This window comes from Rattus norvegicus, chromosome 19 (genome assembly GCF_021556685.1).
Source record: "Rattus norvegicus strain SHRSP/BbbUtx chromosome 19, alternate assembly SHRSP_T2T, whole genome shotgun sequence".
In the NCBI taxonomy this organism is placed as follows: domain Eukaryota; kingdom Metazoa; phylum Chordata; class Mammalia; order Rodentia; family Muridae; genus Rattus; species Rattus norvegicus.
In genome coordinates, this window is record NC_141552.1 from 58,051,673 (window position 1) to 58,074,485 (window position 22,813).

The 22,813-nt window shown below is 46.7% G+C and overlaps 1 protein-coding gene across 13 annotated transcripts in view; it reads left to right on the top strand.

Moving 5' to 3' along the window:
* The window catches only part of Wwox (WW domain-containing oxidoreductase), a 927,977-nt gene that overhangs the window by 495,314 nt on the left and 409,850 nt on the right, over positions 1-22,813 (top strand). For 3 of the 13 annotated variants that reach the window (XM_087594233.1, XM_087594228.1, XM_087594239.1), the window contains one exon: positions 11,955-12,553. Coding sequence is in view for 2 of the 3 variants with exons in the window: in XM_087594228.1 (XP_087450354.1) it covers positions 11,955-11,998 (44 nt within the window). In the remaining variant the exon portion in view is untranslated. 13 annotated transcript variants of the gene reach the window in all.

Below are 22,813 nucleotides of genomic sequence, written 5' to 3' on the forward strand. Positions count from 1 at the left end.
GAGATTTCAAGGCAAGCTTCAGAGTGGGGGGAAAAAGAGTGATGGAAAGAAAGGATAGGAAGGGACAGGAGGACGAAGAATATGAGAGATGGGAATTGGAATAGACAAATAAAATAAACAAAACAAAAGACAGAAGATGGGGAAGAAATCAGATGGTGAGAAAGGAAAGGACAATAGGTTTGGGATGAGACATTTACACTCTTACCAGGGATGTGTCCCCCAAGTGTCACCTTCTAGAGCCTTCCTTTGCTATCACTCACATATCAACAATATCAGCAGCATCCCCTGAACCTTGTTTAGAAATATCACATCCCTGGCCAAAGTCCAGATGTCTTGAGTCACCAGGTAACAGAAGCAGGCTGGTGACTGGCGACTGGTGACTGGGAGCCATGCATGCTCATGTGTAAGAGTCCTTACTGTTTGGTTTTGAGAGCAACTCACTCCAGTTTCTCTCAGGATTGGTCCAGTAGTTTCGGGCTATTTCTATTTGTAGAGGATGCTACAAAAACCATTCTCTCCTGCCTCACCTGGTCTTTTCTCCTGTGATCCTGTGCTCTGGAGGACATACAATGCTGTGTGCTAATCCACAGAGCCCTTCTCTGAACAAGGGCCTGAGTCTGTGCCCACATGCACACACAAGTGCGTGCTCACACACACATGCACATCTGTACAGCTCTATATCCCACTTTCCTCGTGCATCCCCAGTTAGCACATCATGACCAACAAGAGACTAAGCATCATTAAGGAGTTTATTTTCATCTTCTAAAATCTTCTAAAACACTTTTTCTTTTTGCCAGATGGTGGTGCAGGGCTTTAATCCCAGCACTCAGGAGGCAAAGGCAGGTGGCTCTCTATGTATTTGAGGCCCACCTGGACTACAGAGCTAGTTCCAGGGCAGCTAGGGCTACACAGAGAAATCCTAACTCAAAAAACCAATAAATATATAAACAAATAAATAAACCATACATACATACATACATACATAGAACACATTTTTCCCACGAGTTCCAACAGCATAAAAGTTTATGAGCTGCACAGCCATACAAATCAACAGTTATATTTTCATCCCTTTTCCTTCATTCTGTGGTCTTCACTTGGAGCGCCCAGGAAACCCAGGTCGCTTTAAGCAGAGCCTGGCCATACACACCCACCATGTTCTGGCTGGTTCCTACAGGGTGATCACCATTTAAAGTCAAAATCCTGGCAGTCCATCGAGTCACATTTTGAATTAAAGGGGTCTCGCTTATCCAAATGGAAGAAACTCAAAAGTCTAAATGCCCTCCTTTGTTTTTAGCACGGGCTACGGTTGTCCAAGGGTTTGTTGTACTGGGCACTGGTAAATATTTATCACGGTCAAATGAACAATCATTTGCAGACAGATACCAGTTTACGATGCCGCTTCTTGGTCCGTCCTAATTGTGCCTCTGCCTTGCCGTTTTATGTTTTATCGGAATATGCAGGCGTGTACTTTATGAGGTTGGGTAATGAAGAGCGAGGGACCCCAATGAGCATATTTGCTAAGAGTAATGGTTATCTACAATTCAGCCATCCCGGGTTAGCATCTCTCATATTACACAATACCAGGCGAGCCCTTCATAGCTCAATTAGACCTTACCCACTTCATTTTTAGGCATTATGTTATTCTAAATTAACACTATATTTCATATTCTCCAGGTCTGACGATTAACCAGATTTTGGAACCTTCAGGGTTTATTATTTAGTAATCCCCGAAGCTCTCAAGCAGGCATTTTTTAAATTCCTGCGTTAGAAGAGATTAAAAATTAGCCGGAATAGCCCGTTAAATAGCCGGCTCTCTGTCCTTTGCTAATTATGCCTGGGGAATGAAAAAAAGAAAACGCAAGCGAGGTCAGATGGGGATGGGCCAACAAACTTGCCACCTGCTCATTGTCAGCTGAAATTGGGGTTATTTAAATTAGGAAATAATTGTAAAATCTCCATAGAGTGCCACAGAGAGTACAAATCAAGTACACAGCCCAGAGCGGGAGCTGTTCCCTTTCCCCTTTATATTTAAGTTTTAAATATGAAGGTAAGATAAAATGTAAAATATCAAATGGAAAATAGAATTATAAAGTTAAAAGTGGCCATCCATGCAAATGTTTTTCAAGATAGCGGCTAAATTAGCCCTAGAGAGCATACTTTAAACGTTAAAAAAAGGCAGTGTATCATTACTGTGTGTGTGTGTGTGTGTGTGTGTGTGTGTGTGTGTGTGTGTGTGTGTGTGTGTACTCATGTCCGTGCTGAGTTCTGAGGATCACATCTGAGTTAGGCTCACATAGCCTGGAATTTACCCAATGAACCGTCCTGCTGGCCCTAGGAAGCACTTATATATCTTGTCTCATCTGCATCCTTGCTTCTTCATCAGATATACGAATATTTTCCTTCCCAAATATCTCAGTGCATAAAGAGCATTTCAGATGGTTTGTCTTATCCCTTGCCATTTTTCTTAAATAGGGGTTCAAACAAACCTGGTTTTTTTCCAGTCTCCAAGTATAAACTCACTTCTGTATTTTTCAGTTGCATAGAAAACAGTCATATTCAGAGACGAGCAGAGTTTGCTTTTATTATATATACAATCCCGTCACGTGTGCTGGTGTGTGTGCTTTGTGCGCCATGAGGCAGCCACTTACCTGCTTGATGGTCTGTGGTACTCTCTGCACATTCTCCTTTCTCTCTCCTTCCCTTTCAGGGACATTCTTCCTTGGACAAATACCTAGAGACAGTTTGTTGGTCAGAATGTCGAGAAGTGGCAGACTAAGCCAGTGCTACTTGGCATCCAGTGTGGGGAGGTTAGGGAGGCCGTCTTATGTCCCATAATGCACAGGACGGACATCCATTCAGATCCCACCGGTTGTGTATAGTGACCCTATTGAAAAGCTCTGTCACCACAGGAGCCACTGGCATTTACCAATCTCTGTCTGACAAGTGCCCTGCTGCCTATTTGGTGTGAATTTGATTTTCTACTCCCTGCTCCTGACACCCCAGGCAGCCTAAACCTCTTGAGAAACCTTTGCTGCCAGGCCAGGAATGGAGCTCAGTTGGTAAAGGTAAACCACTTGCCCCGTGTGGAGAAAGCGCTGGTTTGATCAGAAGCACCGCATAGAACTGGGCATGGTGGGGCACATCCAGAATCCCAGCCCTCAGGATCAAGGTCATCCTTGGCTATGTAGCCAGTTTGAAGCTAGTCTGTGCTACATGAGACCCCAGGGAGGAGACAGACCAACAGACAGACAGATGGACAGACAGACAGATGGACAGACAGAGACAAAGAACACCCCCTTTGCCAAGTCCTAACATAGCCTGTTGTACTCCTCACCCTTTCTTTCCCAGACAGACAGACCATCCTTGACTGTCTTAGTCAAACACCCTTGAGTCTAAGCTAATACTTGCTCCTGCCCCTTTGGCCAGTCTTTTTGTTGTTTTTGTTTGAGAGTACTTTCCTACATAGCCTTTCCTGGCCTGGAATTCAAAGAGATCTACTGCCTTTATCTGGAATGAAAGGTATGGGCCACCATACCTCGCTTTACCATCCAGGCTTAATAAGTCTCCATAAATTGGAGTAAACAGAAACCCTTCTTGGCTCACCCAGGCATACCTGTAACAAGAATCTTGGAAAGTTTACTATGATGAAGTCCTTCCCCCTTGATATCCCCTCTCAGTGACCCTTAAACCCACTGCCTGCAGCACCCCCACCTCGGCTCTTTGTAACAAGCCCCTGTTCAGAGCTGTGCCCTGACTCTCTGCCCGGCTGAGGTAGTCCCTTCCCAGCAGGGGGCAACTGTCAGTCTGAGGTCAGATGGACCACACCATGGCATTAACATACAAATAAAATAACCTTGTTCAATAAAAATGTAGATGCATTCGGTAGAAACAGGATATAGACATCAGAGTACTTGGATCCAAACCCAAAAGGACTCTACTAGCTTGGTCTGTTGTCTCCCCTTCACCTCAGCATTTTCCTGCCCGAGCCTGGCTGCGTGAATGAATAAACTTCTACCATTCCATTCCTGAATTATTTAGGCACTGCTAGTGAGTCTGAATATGCCTTACAGTAGGATGTATTGGGTATGCGGACGCCTCCAGAGCACCCATCAGCTTACCCAGGATGCTTTGACGTTATCTCTCAGCTGTACATCAATACCCAGGGATTTTCAAATGACCGAGATGCCTTGAGCCTTTGTGTTCTGGCTTCCACAGACAACATCCAATTGTGAAGCCCAGTCCAGCCTGATAGTCAACATCATTCCTTGACCACCTTTGATGGTCCCTGCTGAGCTGACAAAGTGATATATCTTCACTAATGGGTTCTGACTTCATAAAAAAGTATTAATGACTCTTTTTTGAAAGTGAGAGTGCTTTGAACACAAGTCTTTATTACCTTGGAAGTTCATAAAAGCAAGAGAGACATGTTTCCCCTGATGTTTGGACAGTGAAGGAATAGCTGTGTGTCAGGGGCAGGTAAATCCTGGTGTCTGTGGTCTGTGATGCCAAACACACTGTCTCTCTGTCTCTGTCTCTTTCTCTGTGTGTTTCTCTCAGTCTCTGTCTCTATGACTCTCTGTGTCTGCTTCTGTGAGTGTGTCTGCCTCTCTCTCTCTCTCTCTCTCTCTCTCTCTCTCTCTCTCTCTCTCTCTCTCATCTCTGGAGAACACTGTTTCCCTGGAAGAGTCTTACAGAGGTTTTGTTTTGTTTTATTTTTTCCTAACTAGTTTTATCCCACAACAAGATGAAAGGGGAAACCTTCTGATGGCCCTGGAGATGCTAGGTGGGTGCTCACTTGATCTTTGTTGCAACCTTCTGGGAAAGAGCTGTGATGGGTTCTTTAGTTAGGAAAGGAGACCCACGTGCCAAGATGAAAGTGTGCTTGAACTGGACTTTCGCACACGTCTGAAGATCCCTGTGTAGAGCCTTCTCTTTTGAGAATCACAGAGAATGGAGGAGAAATGGGTTTCTATCATCAGAGGGGTTCTTAATCCTTGAGAGATTCTGATTAAGAAATCTCTGTCTAGGTGATGGTTAATACTGTCAGTTTGACAGGACCTAGAGTCAGGAAAGAGACAGGTCCCTGAGCATGCCTTGAAGGGAATTTCCAGAACTCCCTTCACTGAGGTTCATTGAAGTGGGAGGATCTAAACGTGGATGGTGCCAACCCACGGGATGGGTCCTGGACTGAATACAAAGGAGAAAAATGACCTGCACACCCACATTCATCTCTGCTTCCTGGCTGGTTGCGGCCTATTGGGTCTCTTCTTCAAGGTCCTACACCATTTGCCCACTCACTCTGGGACATATTTTCCAGTTGTGAGCCAAAATGAACCTCCCTTCAGTTGCTTTTGTTAAACATTTTATCTCAACAAGAAGTAATTAATATAGAGTGGAAGACACCAAGGTGTTCTAGGAAGTTTCCAGAGCCAGGAGAACCTTCCTAATGTTACTTACCATCATCCCTGTGAAATAAAGAGAACACTTGAATCTCACGGTTCTTAAACCATGGTATTAGTCTTCCCAGCTCCCAATGAGCACAGCTTTAATCCCAACACTAGAGAGGCAGAGGCAGGAGGATCTCTGTGAGTTAGATCTACTTAATGAGTTCCGGGACATAGCGAGACTCCACCTTCAAAGCAAAACAAAACAGAGCAAAATCTTCTGGATTCCCTCTGCTTGAGGTCGGTAGAGTTAGATTAAAGGAAACCCATGCATGTTGGTTTAAAGAGACAACCCTTTTTTTGTTTTAAGGAATAAACCATACAAGAGCAAATGCAAATATCATGTAACAGAAAGGCATCCTTTTTCTGGCTTGTTCAAGAGGAAACATGGGTCTTTCAACACCCCATCTCCCACAGGGATATGATTCTAGACTCATCATGAGGGATTCGCCTGTGGGAGAGTTTGAAAACATGGCCATATGAACATCTCTGTCTTCATTTTCATTTGCTACCTAGAGCTTGTCAGCAACCTCCCAACAGCTCTTCTCCAGAGTTTCAGCACTTCTGCATGGTGCGTTCTCTCTCTCTCTCTCTCTCTCTCTCTCTCTCTCTCTCTCTCTCTCTCTCTCTCTCTCTCACACACACACACACACACACACACACACACACACTTCCTTCTTACAAGGCCCTCTCTTGTACTCATGTCTTTATAGTTTGTCTTGTGACCCTTTGAGTTTAACCAGAGCCATCTGTGTGACCATGGGTTTGGTTTTTGGTTTTGTTTTGTTTTGTTTTTTTGTTTTTGTTTTTTTAAATCATCTATTGAAACCTAGTGGACTTACCTGTAGGTACACAAATGAAGACAGTGACTGCCTCTTCTCCCAAATGTACCCATAGTTAGAAGCCAGTAGTTCATCAGAGCAGAGTATGGACTTCTGAGTTCCTCCCTGATCCATGATTGGCTGTTGATAGGTTTAAGTTGTTGATAGGTGGCCACAGCTGCTCTGAGATTAGGACTGCTAAAACAGTGTCACGCCTTAGAGGCAACATTTCACAGCCTGTCTCCCTGTCTTCTAGCTCTTACCTTCTTTCCAGTTCCTCTTCCTCTATGTTCTCTGAACCTTACAGGGGTACTATCGGTGTCCTATTGAGGGCTAAACACTCAACCACCGCTTCTTCTTAATGCCTTGGGTAGCTAGTTAAGAGTGTGTATCCCTTCTAAGTAGAAGCCTGAGAAGCTCCTATTGAACTCTCGGAGATGAAGGCAGGTACTGCCCTTACCAAAAGGATCGATATTTGATGTATAGCCTGGGCTTGAAATGACTCCAGGCCTCTAGAGTCACAACCACAGTCATCTAGATTGCTTCAGAATAAACCTATATAGTCAGTTTCTGAACATGGTCTGAATAGAACAAGTCATTCAGAGTTACATGTAGACATCTACAGCTGGACCCTGGCTCCTAGTTACTTAAGATAACCCAGGTAACATTTTTAATTTGATGAGGTAAATTATGTCATTCAATATGACACGATTTGTGGAGACCCCCCCCTTTCTGTTGCTGCTGCCAAGGACCATCCTTCTAGGAAAATGTCACCCAATAAACGGCACTGTTTAAAACCCCGGGGTGGGGGGAATCTATATTCAGCATAGTTCATTGCAAAGCTTCTCTGACTGAGGCTGGGTATAGCATTTGCCTATGAACATAAACCTATAGACACAATTTGATGCCCTTTCACTCCAGGTAAACAATAGTAGGCTCCCTCTGGAGCCTAAGACCTTCTAGGACATAGGGTTTTGACTGTTTACACAGTCGTAGGCATGAATTCCCACCTGTGGAGTCTGGGCCTGAACCCCAGAAGAGCATTCTTCCTCATGGTCATTCCCGTCACTGTAGTAGGCCTCGGGGCATACCTCTCTCTTTCTGTTCATTGTCCTCTTTATTCTTTTATCTCTTCTAAACTTCCTTGTGCAATGGTTCTGGCATCTGCACTATATTCCTGTCTTCGAGCCTCTAATTTCCTTCTAAGTAATCTCCAGCTGTGGTGGCACCTACTACGATAGGAGTGTTTACTTGGTTTTGTTTAAAATGTACACAGAACACAGTAGGAATTCAAATGGTGGGTATTAGGGTAGCAGAGACTTGCCTTCCTAGGTGGTATCTGGCAGAGTGTGGAGGTGGTTTCGGTTGTAAAAGAAATGACAGGCCATTACTACCAAAAAATGTGGGACAAGTTTGGGCTACTTACTATGTGTTCTGTAATGAACAAGGCAGTCCACAGCCATATAGACTTATCTGGGCCCCCAAAACTACGTTTGCTAGATGCTTCTGTAAGAGACATGGTTCTACCTTCCTCTCACTCCTGTAGATCCTCTCTGTACTACTTGGTTTGCCCATGAGCATGTTTGAGGGAAGCATATTGTCTGTTGATGTAGGAGGACCCAGCCTATTGTCTGTCCCTAAACGGTATAAAACAAAGGCAGCGGAGCGCCTTTGTTCTTCTAGTCTCTTGACTGTGGGTGTCACGTGACTAGCTATTTGAGTTCCTCCTTGCCTCCCACTCAGTGCTGGACTTTGACCTAGAAGTGTAAGGCGATAAACTCCTTCTGTCCCCAAGTTGCTATTGAGCGTGATGCTTTGTCACAGCTACAGAAAGGAAATTAGATGCCAGGTGGTGGTGGTGCAGGCTTTAATCCCAGCACTTGGAGCTAGAGTTGGGTGAATTTCTGGGAGTTCACGGCTAGCCTGGTCTAGAGAGTTCCAGGACAGTCAAGGCTACACAGTAAAACCCTGTCTTGAAAATATAAATTTAAAAAAAGGAAGCCAGATCACTCTCCATGGTTTAAGACACTCAGTGTTAAATTGTGTAATACTAAAATCAATCAATCTAGACTTGAGAAACAAGAAAATCATAACTTACGACTGGAATCAAACTTATGGCCTAGAGAACATACTCTGAATATCATTTTGTCTTCTTTGCTTCTGCATTTACACAAACAAAAAAGTCACCTGCCTAACAATGTCCAGCCCTCCAAAAGAAAAACAATGCCCTTCACTTAGTCTAGACAAAAACAAGTCTTTTCAGTGAAATGCCAGGCAGCACGCCGGTTTCTTTCTCCGTTTCCCTATTGCGTGCGTAGTTGTGAATTCTGGGAATGCCCATCAGTTTTGTTTTGCTTCTGGTTGCAGTCATCATGGAACACTAGAAAAATAAAAGGAAACCTAGCCCCTTTATTCCTCTTAACCAACAAAGGCATTCTGCTTGGCCACAAAAGTACCCGGCGTCACTGACATGGCCTTTCTAGTCCGTGGCAAGATAGAAGCATGTGGTAGAATCCACACGAGAACAGAGTGCTTTTTCTCCTGAGTGCTTGTTAGACCGTCGACCCTTGTAGCACACTGGGGACAGTTTTCCTGGTCCTGACCCCAGCCCAGTGTCAGGCGGCACATCCTCCACACATTTCCCCACACCACTGACTCCTCACGGTTTCAGAACGACCCACTTAAACCTCGAGGTGGGTCCTTTACTTTCCCATAAATTAATAAAACATCTCTGACTACTTCCCAGCCCATCTTAGCGGCTTCAGTCTGTTTCAATATGAGGACCATTAAGACAGGGAATAGATAAAGCAAGTCTCGTCTTTCAAATGCTCTTCCGATGTAAGACAGAATATTATTAATCCCGACTGCCTGCTGCTTTCATTTACCGCGTTGCCGCTCGTGGGATTACAGGCGAAGGTTTCACAAGTTTCAGATGAAATATGGATATTTGTTGTCAAAGCTACTGTTCGGCTTTGAAAGACCTGCTAGTATCCATTCCACTTTATTATTTTTATAGTATTAGCATTGCGATATTTATATTCACAGACATCCCTACGTTCTAGGACCTAGGAAACAAAGCCTCCCTCTTGCTCCCACACTTTTAAATTTTTCTTTTCTTTTCTTTTCTTTTGTTTTCTTTTCTTTCTCCCTTTCTTTTCTTCCTTCCTTCCTTCCTTCCTTTTGTTCTTGTTTTTCTTTAAATACGTCATTAACTCTTTGGGAACTTCACACAATGTATTTTTTTTTATCATATTGACCCAACTCCTCCCACCAATTCCTCGAAGCTCCACCCCCACCTCCCCACCCCCACCAATTTTGTGTCGTCTTTTCTTAGTTAATTTAATAACCCATCAACTCCAGTTCATGCCGCCCGCGTATCTCCGAGTGTAGAGCCTCCCACTGCACTGTCGTTGAGCTACCGAGAGCCTCAGGCTTAGAGAAACTGACTCCACCTCCCCCGGAAGCTTCCTGCCTAGGTCCTGGGTGGGGGAGGGGGGCTCACAAACCCCACCCTATTCCGTGATAAAATGCTGCATAGCTTGATCTCGTGCTGGTAGCCACAGTGGCAGCAAGCTCATGGGTCAGTCCAGAAGACTCCGTTTGCTATGGTCTTCCTGGACTGCTGCCTTGCTATCTGGCCCTCTTCCTCCATGGCCCCCAGCCTTGGGGAGAGCCCATAAGGAGCCTTGGGTGCCTTAGTTCCATCTACTTCTTCCTCAGACTCTCTTCTCTGTACTTGACCAATTGTGACTTGTTTTTCCTTCTACTGTCAGCCAAGAAAACTTCCTGATTTGGTCTGAGAGCTGCACTCACCTAGGGTTAGAGAAACAGAGATTTAAATGGCAGTTTGACGTTCTGTCTATCTACCGAATAATAGTGGTAGGTTCACTCCTGGGGCCTGTGAGCTTAAATTCATTCTTGTTCCTCCCTTGTTCTACAAGTAGAAAACAGGAAACGGAGAGTCAGTGACTAGGTTTCTGCCCATCTCGTGTCCGCTGCACCTCCGTGACATGAGTACGGGCGCACAGATGCCCTTGTTTGGGGAGCAAGAGTTGCCTGTCCTTCAGAGCAGAGGTAGGTCATGGGGTGTTTAGCTGACTACATCAGATAGCTTTACACACATCCCACCTGGGAGGATGTCGCCTGCCAAGGAAGGTTCAGGGGGCTAGATCAGAGAGGGTAGAGCCAGGCTGGAAAGGTAAAGCCTTGGTGGAAGGCAGCCAAGGTCACTCAGAAAAGAAAAGACTTTCCAAGCTGGAGGTGCAGAGTTCAGATGGACCAAAGGAATGGGGGGTCAGCTTGTGAGCTGAGAGAGTCTGGCATCAGACGAACTAGGGCTTGGCGCACAGAACAGCACAACATAGCCTCACAGACGGCATAACATAAAGTCATCCACACAGCCTTGACCAAGAATCAAACATTGGCCTGCCCACATGTATACATCAAATGTGCTGGACGTGGGGAGCTGTGACTCTTCCAGGGGCTCTGCCTAATTGGGGCTGGCTTACAGCCTCTGAGGAGGCTCAAGCCATGATGATCAAGGCGGGAAGCATGGTCACATCCAGTCAGGCACTGCCCTGGAAGAGTGGAGAGTTCTAGATCTTGATCTGAAGGCAGCCAGGGAGGACGTCTTCTGCAGTGGGCAGAGCCTGAGCACAGGATCTCAATGCCCACCATTTGAGCCATGTATTGGTGTACGCTTTGGTGGTAAAAAGGGAAGCTGTGCCGTTGTATAAACATCACCACAGTCCATCCGATTGTGAACTTGGTCCTGAGGTTCCCAGCCACCCGTCTCAACTCAAAGGTGCTTGTCAGCCTGTGGTAGGAAGAAGCTGTCTGAGACTTGTCTATCTGTGTTTAAGCACAGGCAGCTGTTTCTTTTTGGGGGGCAATAAACTGACCTCTTTGAGCCTCTGTGTCTGTCTACTTTGGATCCATCACTTTCCTCCTTAGCATCGGAAGATCTATACCTGGAGACGGGTACCACACAGGGCAAGTCATCCCAACTCCAGCCCTCTGTGTTGAGGATTAAGATGCTAACTCATCACCCGTCTTCCTTCTCTCTGGAGTCCGTGCTTTCCTATCCTTGCTTTCCCCTTTTAATTTATTTTTATGTTTAATTACACGTATGTGTATGTGTGTATATCTCTGTGTGTGAGTATGTGCACCTGAGTGCAGTGGCTGAAGAGACCAGAAGAGACCTTTGGAACCAAGATACAGGCAGTTGTGAGCTACCTCACTGGGTGTCGGGAACCAACCGTGGGTTTTCTGAAAGAGCAGTCGCCATCGCTCCAGTCCTGCCTTGACCTTCCGTGACTATGACTCAGGATGCATGCAGCACCTGCATGGCTAACAGGCGCTGAGGAACCCTCAGCCACTCACTGGATGCCCGTGGGCTGATGTGAGGAGCAGCCTAGCTCATTAGTATCTGTCGCTGCTCTCCGTACAGCTGACAGAACTCTAATCCATAGAAGCCATGTGAAATTTCCATCGGGAGATGCGTGCAAGTGGTTAGAATTAGTCATGCATTCTTGGTCCGTTGCTGCAGGAAGGGTGTCTTCACTGTGAGAGCGATCATGACATGTTAAAACGGGGGTTATAGTAAGCAGACAGTCCGAGAGGCCGCAGGGCGAGCTCTGCAAACGCTCTGTTTATTTTCTCCCCGTTGACTTTTTTTTTTTCCTTTCAGGCCCAACCACCAGTGCATTAACTTGGAAAATAAACCGAGCCTGAGCAAGTTCGGGGCTTCGACATAGTTTGCCTTCTTTTTGCAGCCTGCACCGATTCTTTTATTTGGCTTTTAAATGGCTCCTTCTCCCCTTAAAACGCAACCTGCCAGTATTTTGTTTTGTTTTGTCTTTTTTTTTTTTTAAAGTGGGAACTCTTCCCCTCCCCCAAACTAGCAGCATTCTTCCAGTTCATTCTCCTGTGACTGAGAAGCACAGCATGGATTGATTCTAAGGTCACTTTTGCATGCTGGCGAGTCAGCTGACCGGTTGATGGAGTCCCTTACTCCTTTCAGCACAGTAGTGGTTTCTCGTGTTAGAGAAAAAGCCTGTGATTTTTCTTGGACGTTAAAGCTCCAGGTGTTGGACTGGAGAGATAGCTCAGTGGTCAAGAGCACTGACTGCTCTTCCAGAGGTCCTGGGCTCAATTCTCAGCAACCACATGGTAGCTCACAGCCATCTATAGTGGGATCCGATGCCCTCTTCGGATGTGTCTGAAGAGAGTGACAGTGTACTCATATAGAAAATAAATAAAGCTTTAAAAAAAAAAAAAACAACAAAACTCCAGGTGGTTGGATTTTGCAAAGAGGTATTTGCATTCGGTTGGCACGCCTCTAAAAATGTATGTGGGGTTTTCATGTCTGTGTGTTTCTCTATACGTATTATTTACATTTATTAGACATGGCCCTGCCTATTACTTTATATCCACCACTGCTTCCGGTCCTAGCTGACCAACATGCTCTATATAAACAAAGACACATAAAAAACAAACAACAAACAAACAAACAAAACAAAAACACTCCCAAAGCTTAGAAGAGTCAACGAAAGTTCTTTGGAGAGGGTGTGGAAACAGTGGATGTGGCCACACAAATGAGCTGTGTCCTGAGCTAGGGGCTGTTGCTGTTTGTCATTGGTTTATCATCTGTCAATCAGAGGGCTCCACTCCTTATGAATTTGTAACCCAAGAAGCACTGGTTTGCCTCATAGCCTTCACTGTGTAGCTTACAACCTCTCGGGAGAGTTTCATGAAACAAACACGTGAAATAACAGAAAAAGGAGTTGGGAGCGTGATATTGTTTGGGATCATCCATGCAAAACACATTAGTATTTATTTGTATTTATTTATGTAATTTAGTTCAGTCCCTTCCCTGTAAGGACTTTGCACAATGCCACAAATACCGGCCGGTGTATTACTTTTACGTGCTTCAAGTTTGAAGACGAGGCCCTATTCTTGCAATTCTGGTATGTCACCACCAGGTGGCAATAGTGCATCCTGCTTAAGGAACGCTGCCCTTTAAACTGTGGCATCTATTTTGACCATAAATCTGATCAATCTTTATATGTAGGGATACATTTTTTTAAAAGCTTGTCTTGTTAACACAGTTGATTCCTCATTGGTTCTTCAGCAACACGTGGACAGCAGAGCACATGGATTCTTCTGTCTCTGTCCCCTACAGTGTTGGGGTTACTGACTCAAATGCTTGCGTTTTTTTAGGTAGCTGCAAAGAGTTGGAACTCAGGCCGTCATGCTTGGGACAGAAATCACTGTTACTGTTGAGACATTTTGCAGTCCCCTGAATACTGGAGGGTCTTCTTTGTTTTCTGTTTTTTGTTTTTTTGTTTTGTTTTGTTTTGTTTATTTGTTTAGACAGGTCCTCACTATGTAATTCTGGTTCTGTCTTGCAACTTACTCTATAGACCAGGCTGGCCTAGAACTCACAGAGACCCACCTCTCCCTAAGGGCTGGAACTAAAGGCATGCAGCACCATGCCACACTTGTAAAAATGATTCATTTTTATTGTTTTATAGTTGATACATGTGTGTGCATCGTGTGTGTGCCCAAAATACACGTTAGAGCTTCCTTGGGTTCTAAGTCTTCTTTTTGAAGCTTTTTGCTTCTCTTTCTTAACATTTTCATCTCCCGCCTTGGAAGAAGCTGAAGATAGGAACCATGGGACTTGTATAAATCCCTAGGAATGTGGGTGGAAACTAACATTACCCCACCAACAAAATGTTAACAAGCCCCACCCCACACACACCCCTCACCCCCACCCCCAACCTCCATCACCCTGTCCAGGGAGCAGACATCCTCATGGGCTCTTTGAGCAAAATCTATGCCTCAGCTCTCCCATCTGGCCCATCAGATGGCCACTCAACCATGAGGGCTTGGATGCTCAGAATCACCTGCGGCTGGTGTTCTCAAGTTTGCTCACCTCCTCCCCCGACAGCCTGTCATCCACACCTTTTATAACTACAGAGGAAGAAGCAAGTTCAAGTACAGAGTTACATCAGGTTCACCTGGAGTAATTTAGGGCCTTATTAGAGTTCTTACTTGCATTAAGCAAACGGGGTCAGTCTCCACTTCTCGGTGTCTGTAACCTGATGTAGAGGCTAATGAGGTGCAGCCTCCGTGATGTTGCTGCAATCTGGTTGGTCTTGTAAACTTTGGGTCGGGGAGGTTAAGACAGGTTATCCAGGAAAGGTGTGGCTAGGCCAGGATTCACAGCTGGTATTTCTCAGGATCATGCCCTGTTCATATAAAAATCTTGGAAGCAGAAGTGTCTGGCAGCTCCAGATAATAATCCACCTTAGATGATGATCCTCACCTGAGAGAACAGGCAACAATAACAGCACAGACAAGCGTGTGCTTCTCAAGCAATGATGTTAGCTAGGATGTCTGCCTTTGGGCCGCTCCCACTCCAGAGTCCCTGAGTGTCACGCCCAGAGCATCCTTCCCCAGGGTCACAGTGAAGGGATTCTGTCAGGTGTGGGGCTGTGCTGGGTAGGTACCATTCCATTGACGGTTGCTGGACTGGGGAGATGCCCCTGTCCTCCTAGGAAGAAGGCATCCACTTCTGATACTGTGATAAAATATCCCCACAAAAGCAACTTAAGAGAGAAAAGCATTGATTTGTCTTATAATTCCGTGTTTATTATTACAGGGAAGTCAAAGTCACGGCAGCTAGTCACATACATCAAAACCAAAGAGGATAAATACACACGCTCAACTAATCCTCTCTCTCTCCTTTCTTCTCTTCCTCTTCTCTTCTTCCTCCTCTTCCTCTTTTCTCCTTTCTCTTCTTTCCCCTTCTCTTCCTCTTCCTTCTTCTCCCCCTCTCCTCTTTCTCCTCCTCTTTCTCTTCCTCCTTCTCCCCCTCCTCCTTATTTTGTTTGTCTTTTGAGACAAGCTGGCCTTGAACTCTGAGAGTTGCCTGCCTCTGCCTCCGGAGTTCGAGGACCAAAGCTGTGCGCCACCACCCAGAGCACCTCACTTTCTATATTTCTATACAATTTAGAACCCAAACCCAGGACATGGTACAGCCTACTTTAGGTTGGGTCTAACCTTACCTAAAAGAATAACATCAATTAACAAAATCAAGACTCCCCCCCCAAAAAAAAAACATGCCCACATGCCCGCAGGACAACCGGATATAGATGGATTTCCACTGACACTCTCCTCAGAGGGGACTCCACTTTGTGTCTAGTTGACAAACTAACAGTCACAAGCTGGCTCGGGCCCTTCATTTCGGCACTCAGGAAGCAGACAGATCAGCAGAGGCAGGCAGATATCTGTGGGCTTCAGGCCAGCCTGGTCTATGCGGTGAGTTCCAAGCCAGGCGTGGCTACATAGGGAGACCCTCCCTCAGGAGAAAGCAACACAAAGTCAAACAAACTAAGACAGCCAATACAATGGGAGACCTTGACTCTGTCACTGCCTCCCCCCACCTCCCCCACTTCTCCACCCTCCACCCCACCACCCTGTGGATTGAGAGGAGCGGCTTGGATGAACAAGAAGTACCTTTGTGTTCTCGCCCAACCACGTCACCCACAGATAAAAGGAGCGCGCAATTCCTAGGCAAATGGTACTTTACAGATTAGAGCAGGCACTCACTCCCACTTGTTCTCTTTGAGTCTCAGACCGCTGTAGGAATTGAGCACGGGTTATTTTTACAGTTAGCTTATAGCCTCATACTGGGAGAGGCTGGATGGCAAAGACGTCTGTCCCCAAGACACAGAGCTAGTAAATAAGATTCTAGCTTAGGTCTTCTGACCTCAATTCCTGTCGTTGAAGCTGTCAGGTCAAACTTGGCACTCCTAGTTCCATGTGGACCCAGATAAATGACAGTTTTCATGTCATTTGGGAGCAATTCAGGTCTACTCGGACATCCTGTGTTTGCTTTTGCTAGCTCTGGCCCTGGTGTGCAACATTGGTTTCTAAGTCCCAACCTCGTCTATAGGTCTGTCTTGGCGTCTATCATCCTATTACACCGAGAGATCTGTCTTTACCCATGTTTCCATCCTGCTGTAGGGCAGGCCCCAGAAAACCAGGGCTCAAAGATGTTAAGTAACTTACTTAAGTCCTCTATAGAGTGAGGACAGGAAACAGGGAGCACCCTGTTCTGAGCCTGTGCCTGTGGGGACAGCTCCTTTCTCTCCCTCCTCCTCTCTGGTCCCCTCTCCTATCTCCTCCCTTCCCCTCCCCTCTTCCCCCTGCCCCTCCTGTTCTATTTAATCTTCCATTCTCTTCCCTCAGTCCATTTCTCCATCCCTCCCGCCTCCTCTTCCTCCCTCCTCCTCTTCTCCTCCTCCTCTTCCTCCTCTTTCTCCTCTTCTTCCTCCTCATCCTCTTCCTCCTCTTCCTCCTCCTCCTTCTCCTCCTCCTCCCTCCTCCTCCTTCCTCCTCCTTCTCCTCCTCCTCCTCCTTCTCCTTCTCCTCCTCCTCCCTCCTCCTCCTTCCTCCTCCTTCTCCTCCTCCTCCTCCTTCCTCCTCCTTTTCTCCTCCTCCTCTTCCTCCTCCTCTTCCTCTTCCTCTTCCTCCTCCTCCTTTTCCTCCTCCTCCTCCTCTTCTCCTATTTTTTTTCCAGGTTCCTTGGAACAGGATTTTGTCACATTACTTAGAACTAATCCTCTCGTTTCAGAATCCCTGGCATTACATAGGGGTGTACAACACCAAATTGTGCACAATGGTTTTTCTCTTAAGATTTACTTCTCTTTGAGTGTGTTCAAGTGTCAGTGCACTTGCTACATGTGTGTGCATACCCATGGAAGCCAGAAAAAGACAAGCGGCTCCCGGGAGCTGAAGTTATGGGTGGTTGTCCGAAGCCCGAGGAGGGCGCTGGGAACCAAAAATGGATTCTCTAGGAAGAGCAGCAAATGTTCTTCCCCACTGAGCCACCTCTTCAGCCCCAAAACATGTTTTCATTTTGTTTGTCTTAATGAAATAAAATATTTACAGCTACCCAAGGAAGCACAAAGTTCCTTGAGGCAAGAAACTCGAGCATTGGTTTTAAAGAAACAAACAAAACCGCCCCCAGCATCTTTCCTCTGCACCTAGGAAATGCTCTGCCACGCAGGAACCCTGTGGTACATAACTGTCTCCTGACGACTTGTTTTAAGAGCAAATCCAAACAAACAAACAGTTGCAAACGGATGCTTCCATCCAAGTAAGCTGTGTTTCCAGACCTGAAAATTAATTGATCCTGACCTCTCAGGAAGTGACGTCATCTCCGTGAAAGGCTCACGGCCAGTCTGAAGGCCCCCACTCGGTCTCTAACTGCATCACACACCAGCAAGTGGGGATTGGGGTGGGGGTGGGCTGAAGAGTCTGTCGGGCGTGTACGTGTGAAGTGGGACTGGGAAAAGCTCCCAGCCCTCCTGTCCACACAAAGCGTTTGCTCTGTAATCACAGCCTGCAGGAGACATGGCGCCAGCTCATCTGGAAAACGAGATTAACTCATTTCGGTTAAGTGGAGATCACAGATGTCAGCTGAGCCGGAGTTCGGCGGCTGCAGGGGACTGTGGATCTGGGGCCACTGGGGATGGGGCTTATGGAGCAGGCATAGGAAGGGACTTCCTATGGGAAGTCCTTGAGCCTATGGGTAACAGCAGTCTGGGGACAAGGACAGTACTAGAGATGCAGTTCGACTCTGACATGGCTCTCTGGGCCTGGACCTTAGAGACGTCCTGGATTGTTTGTTCTCTTCTTGGAGTCCTGGGGATGAAACACAGTGGCTCCATACACGCAGGCAAGTACTCCCCCTCAGAGGTACATCTTCAGGTCTTTTGCAGTTTTATTTTGAGACACTGTTTCACCTAGTAGCCCAGGCTAGCCTCATCCTCCTAAGGTACTGAACTGACAGCTGTGTTCCACCAGGCCTGTCTGTAACTCCTCCTAATCAGACCATTTCCCCAGCACCTCCCGTCCACACAAGCACTGCTGGGGGCCTCCCAGATGAGTGTTCCAGGCTCTTATCGAACCGTAAGGAAGAGCCCTGGACTCGGAGCCTGTGGCTTCATTAGGCATTTGTTTTAATTTGGTGTGTTTCTTGTTTCCCTTGCAGCCCAGCCAAACACCCTTACTTATTTTTTTTTTTTTTTCGGAGCTGGGGACCGAACCCAGGGCCTCGTGCTTGCTAGGCAAGCTCTCTACCACTGAGCTAAATCCCCAACCCCCACCCTTACTTATTTTATTCCATCTCAGGGTTTTCCTCTCCCTGACAGTGATAAGCTCACCACAAAGTCATCCTATGTCGTCATGTGTCCGTCACATACCCTGAGCCCAGAGATCAGGCTTTCCATGCTGCTGCTGACTGTCCTCCATCTTGACTGATGCATTTGGGATGTTAGGGACGGCTTTGATGATCGGCCTGGAGAATCATGCACACACAGCAAGTTGCTGCCACCCATACAGAGAGATGTCTGGGAGGGCAACGTATCCAAGAGAGGGGTGGCTTCTGCTTCTTCTTTCTAGTATTCTAGCATTGACAGCACCCAGTGAAAGCAAGACCTTCTGTCTTTCCTTTGAAAAAGAAATTTATGGGTATCCTGTGTGGTGTGTATATGAGCACATGATCGCGCACACATGTGCGTGCGTGTGTGTGTATGTGTGTGTGTGTGTGCACGTGCGTGCATCTGCCTATGCGTGTGGCCATGCACTGTGTAAATGCACATATGGAGACCAGAAGTTGACATTAGGCGTTGTCCTCAGTTGCTCCCTGCCTCGTTGTTTTGAGATAGGATCTCTCAGTGAGCCTGAAACTCACCAGTTGGCCACACTAGTTGGCCACTGAGCCCCAGGGCTGTGTTGGAACTTACCAGCACTAGAGTTACAGATGGTCGTTACCACGCCCCGTGCCACGCCCCGTGCCACGCCCCCATGCCCTGTCGCCTTATGCACAGAAAGCCGGGAGACCTTACACAGCATTTCTCCTGGTCATTAGACTTGCTCACTGACAGCATTTCCTGTCTTGTTGGAAGTGATATGGGGGTGGGGGTGGGGTCATGCATGCAATTGTGCAAGAGTGGAAGACAAGGGGCAGTTTCGTGGGGCCATACAGTGTTATGTGGCTTCTAGGGATCAACCTCGCATTGCCAGGCTTGCCAAACAAGTGGCTTCATCCACTCAGCCCTCTCCCCTGCCCCACTAGTTCTTTTGTTGACAAGTAAACCATAAACAACCCAGTTGACCTTTGAGGCCAGACTTCAGGACCAAAAAACAATTCCAGATGACTTTTGGAAATTAAAGGATAAGTGACCCAGTGAGAGAAAATCCCGTCCAGTTTCTCTAAAGCCAGCGAGGTGAAGGAAGCAGGATCTTCTCGAGAGTGTGCTCTCCGCCTTGCTTGTCTGGCCTTTGAGTGTTATGAGAGAGCAGACAGGCCTATAGGCTTCATGTACGTTGCTAGCTATGCTCAAGCGTTAAGGACGTGAAGACGGTACTTTTCTTCTCGTGGAAACTCAGTATTTACCTTGTTCAGTAAGACGAGCTGGGAATAGTGTCAATCAGCAGGAGCAAGATGCCCCAGTCTTGCCACGATTCATGCTTCAGAGGGAGTTTGTTTTGTGTTTGGTTTTTGTTCTGTTCTGTTTGTTTATTTGAAACAGGGTTTCTCTGTGTAGCCCTGGCTGTCCTGGGACTGACTCTGTCGACCAGGCTGGCCTTGAACTTAGAGGCCTTCGTGTCTCTACTTCCCGAGTGCTGAGATCAACCGGGTGTGCTACCGTGGCCAGCTCTTCAGTGGGGATTTTAAGGTTTGACGAGTTGGAGCTGGAGAGATGACTCAGTGGTGAAGAGCGCGTTCTACTCTACCAGAGGACCCAAGTAGGGGTCTCAGAATGCTAAGCAGCTTGCAACTGTCTATAACTCCAGCCCTGAAGTGAATGAATGCCTTTTTTTCCCTGGTCTCCAGGGCACTGAGCACATATCCACAGATTTTCTCGTGGGTATGGAGTAGGCACATTATCTTTTAAAACAATATTTTTAAAGACTAGGTAGGTGGAGCCATTCATAGTTTTTGTTTAATCTTACACTTTTTCCTAATCTGTCAACTGTCAATTTTAGAGTATGTAGCAATAGTCTGAAAGGCTAGCCCCAAAGATCCTGGTGATTAAAGTGTGAACAGATGACGGAATGATAAAGCTCAACACTTACAGACGTGTTTGTGGTGCCATCCGTACGCAACACCATGAGATGAGTGTATTCGAGACGAAGAGACTGAGTGGAAGAACCTTCCATAAGGGGACACAGCACAGTTTGAATATAAATGCTCCCTCAGATTCCCACGTTAGTGTTTGAACCTGAGTATTGATCCGTGTTTGCTAGTGAGTGGAGGGCAGCCTCCTCCGGCCCGTTCTGCTCGCACTACCAGATAGACTCACGGGTATTGACCTCAAGGATGCTATAAACACGCTTTCCGAATTCCTCCTGCGTGTGCACACTGAAGTCCGTCCACATTCAGAACGAAGCCTGTAGAATATGGCACAGGAGATCTCTCAGCAACTGCTCTTCCGGACACTAAACCTCAAAAGCCTCCTGAGCCTCTCTGGTGATCAGAAACATCACCCTCTTTGCAGGACTGGGTACAAGGCAAAGGAAAGTGCTTTCGTACGGTATATGATTGCTATCATATGGTCTGATTGATATGGTACTATGTGACGGCTAGTTTTAATTGCCAATTCAACATAACCTAGAATCACATGGGAAGAGAGTATCAGGGAGGACCTGGGTTGGCCTGTGATATGTCTGTAGGAGATTATCTTCACTAAGTTAATTGTTATAGGAATAGCCTGGCTACTGTGTCCTGGAGGTTTGAATAGGAAGAATGCTTGACTGTAAACTCAGGTGTTTTAATGCTCCACCCACAGGGAGTGGCACTATGAGGAGGTATAGCCTCATTAGAATAGGTGTGGCCTTGTTGGAGGAAGTACGTCACTGTAGGGTTGGACTTTGCAGTCTCATATGCTCAAGCTGTGCCCAATGTGTGTGGCTCCCAGGCACTTCTGCCTGCTGATCAGGGTGTAGAACTCTCAGCTCCTCTCCAGCACCACGTCTGCCTGCACGCTGCGATGTTCCCCATCACGATGATAATCCATCAAAGCTCTGAGCTGTGAGCCAGCCCCAGTCAAAGGGTTTCCTTCGTGAGAGTTGCTGTGGTCATGGTGTCTCCTCCTAGCAATGGAAACCCTAACTGAGACATGGCGGCAGTACCATTCTCTAAGTAGGGGTTCTGAACTGTGTAGAGGGGGAGAAATGGACTAGAACACAAGCAGTCAAGCAAGCATGTGTTCATTTCTGTCTGCTCCTGCCTTGACTTCCAACTACGGCAGACTTTAACCTGGCACTGGAGATTGAAATAAACCTCTTCCTCCCCTAAGTGGCTTTTGTGGGGGGCCAGGACAACAGAAATGAAGCTAAGGCAACATGTTAAATGATAAATATATCTTGACCTGATATATGGCACATTATGCCTTTCGGTGTGACTCGTGCCGAAGTCACGACTACTGGGTGAAGACTGGATGCCAAAGATTAAAACCTGGACCACAAACCAATTAGAAGATTCTCCAGTGGGGAAGGTGTTCTCCTGTAATTTAAAGCACAAGTGAGCTTGGCTCTGGCACCCAGGATTTGTCTTTCTTGCTCTGTCAGTCTCTGCAGGAAGCAGTTTTCCCGTCATGAGTTCTGCTGGCTCTGCAGTCCGACATTTGTCAGGTTCTGGGTCATCAGCCCTGCGGTACTCTAGATCATTCCTCTGATAACTCGAAGGCCCTGCGGCACCGCACATCCCACTTGGATTCAAAGTGAGAGGGGGGAAGAGAAACCGCCACCAGCAGCCATTTGGGCAAGGTCTCACGAAATCACAATGGTCTCAGAGCGAGTCTGTGTCAGCAAGTGCTGTCATCAAGCGGAGGGACTGCAAATACAGAGGAAAGCCAGAAGACTGGGCTAAAATCAAGTCATAGGGAAGTCCCTAATCCTATTTTACTAGCGTCCTATGGATATGTCGTGGGATGCACCATGGGACGCATGAGATGAAGAGAAGATGACAGGAAGGAACATGGGGGGACCGTGATCTGAGGGCAGGAACAGACACGGGAACTGTGCTGGCACTGACTCAGGGTACCAGGGGACACCAGATCCCGAAGGGCCAAGGGAAGATTCCTCGTTGAGCCTGTGGAGGGGACACTCTTTTTACACCTCTGTTTCCTACTTCTGACTTCCACAGCAGCCTGGGATCTGGTGTTCCAGCTCACCCCTGCTTGACCTTCGAGAGGGAAAGCATTTCATAGAGGAAGCCTCATGAGAACTTGGTCCCAGATGCAGCCTGCCAGGAGGGCTCGAATCTGTCTCTGATGGATCTGCCCACGTTGGACAGTTACCCTTGTTCAGGGGCAGCCTTCATCTTTATCTGCTGCTTTCCCAGCCATGCAAAACTGGAATTCATGTGAGCTTATATCAGTGAGCTCTCTGTTACTGTAACAAATCACCAGAGTAAATCAACCTTAAGAGGGGAAAGGTGTTTTCACCCTCAATTTTGGAGGTTTC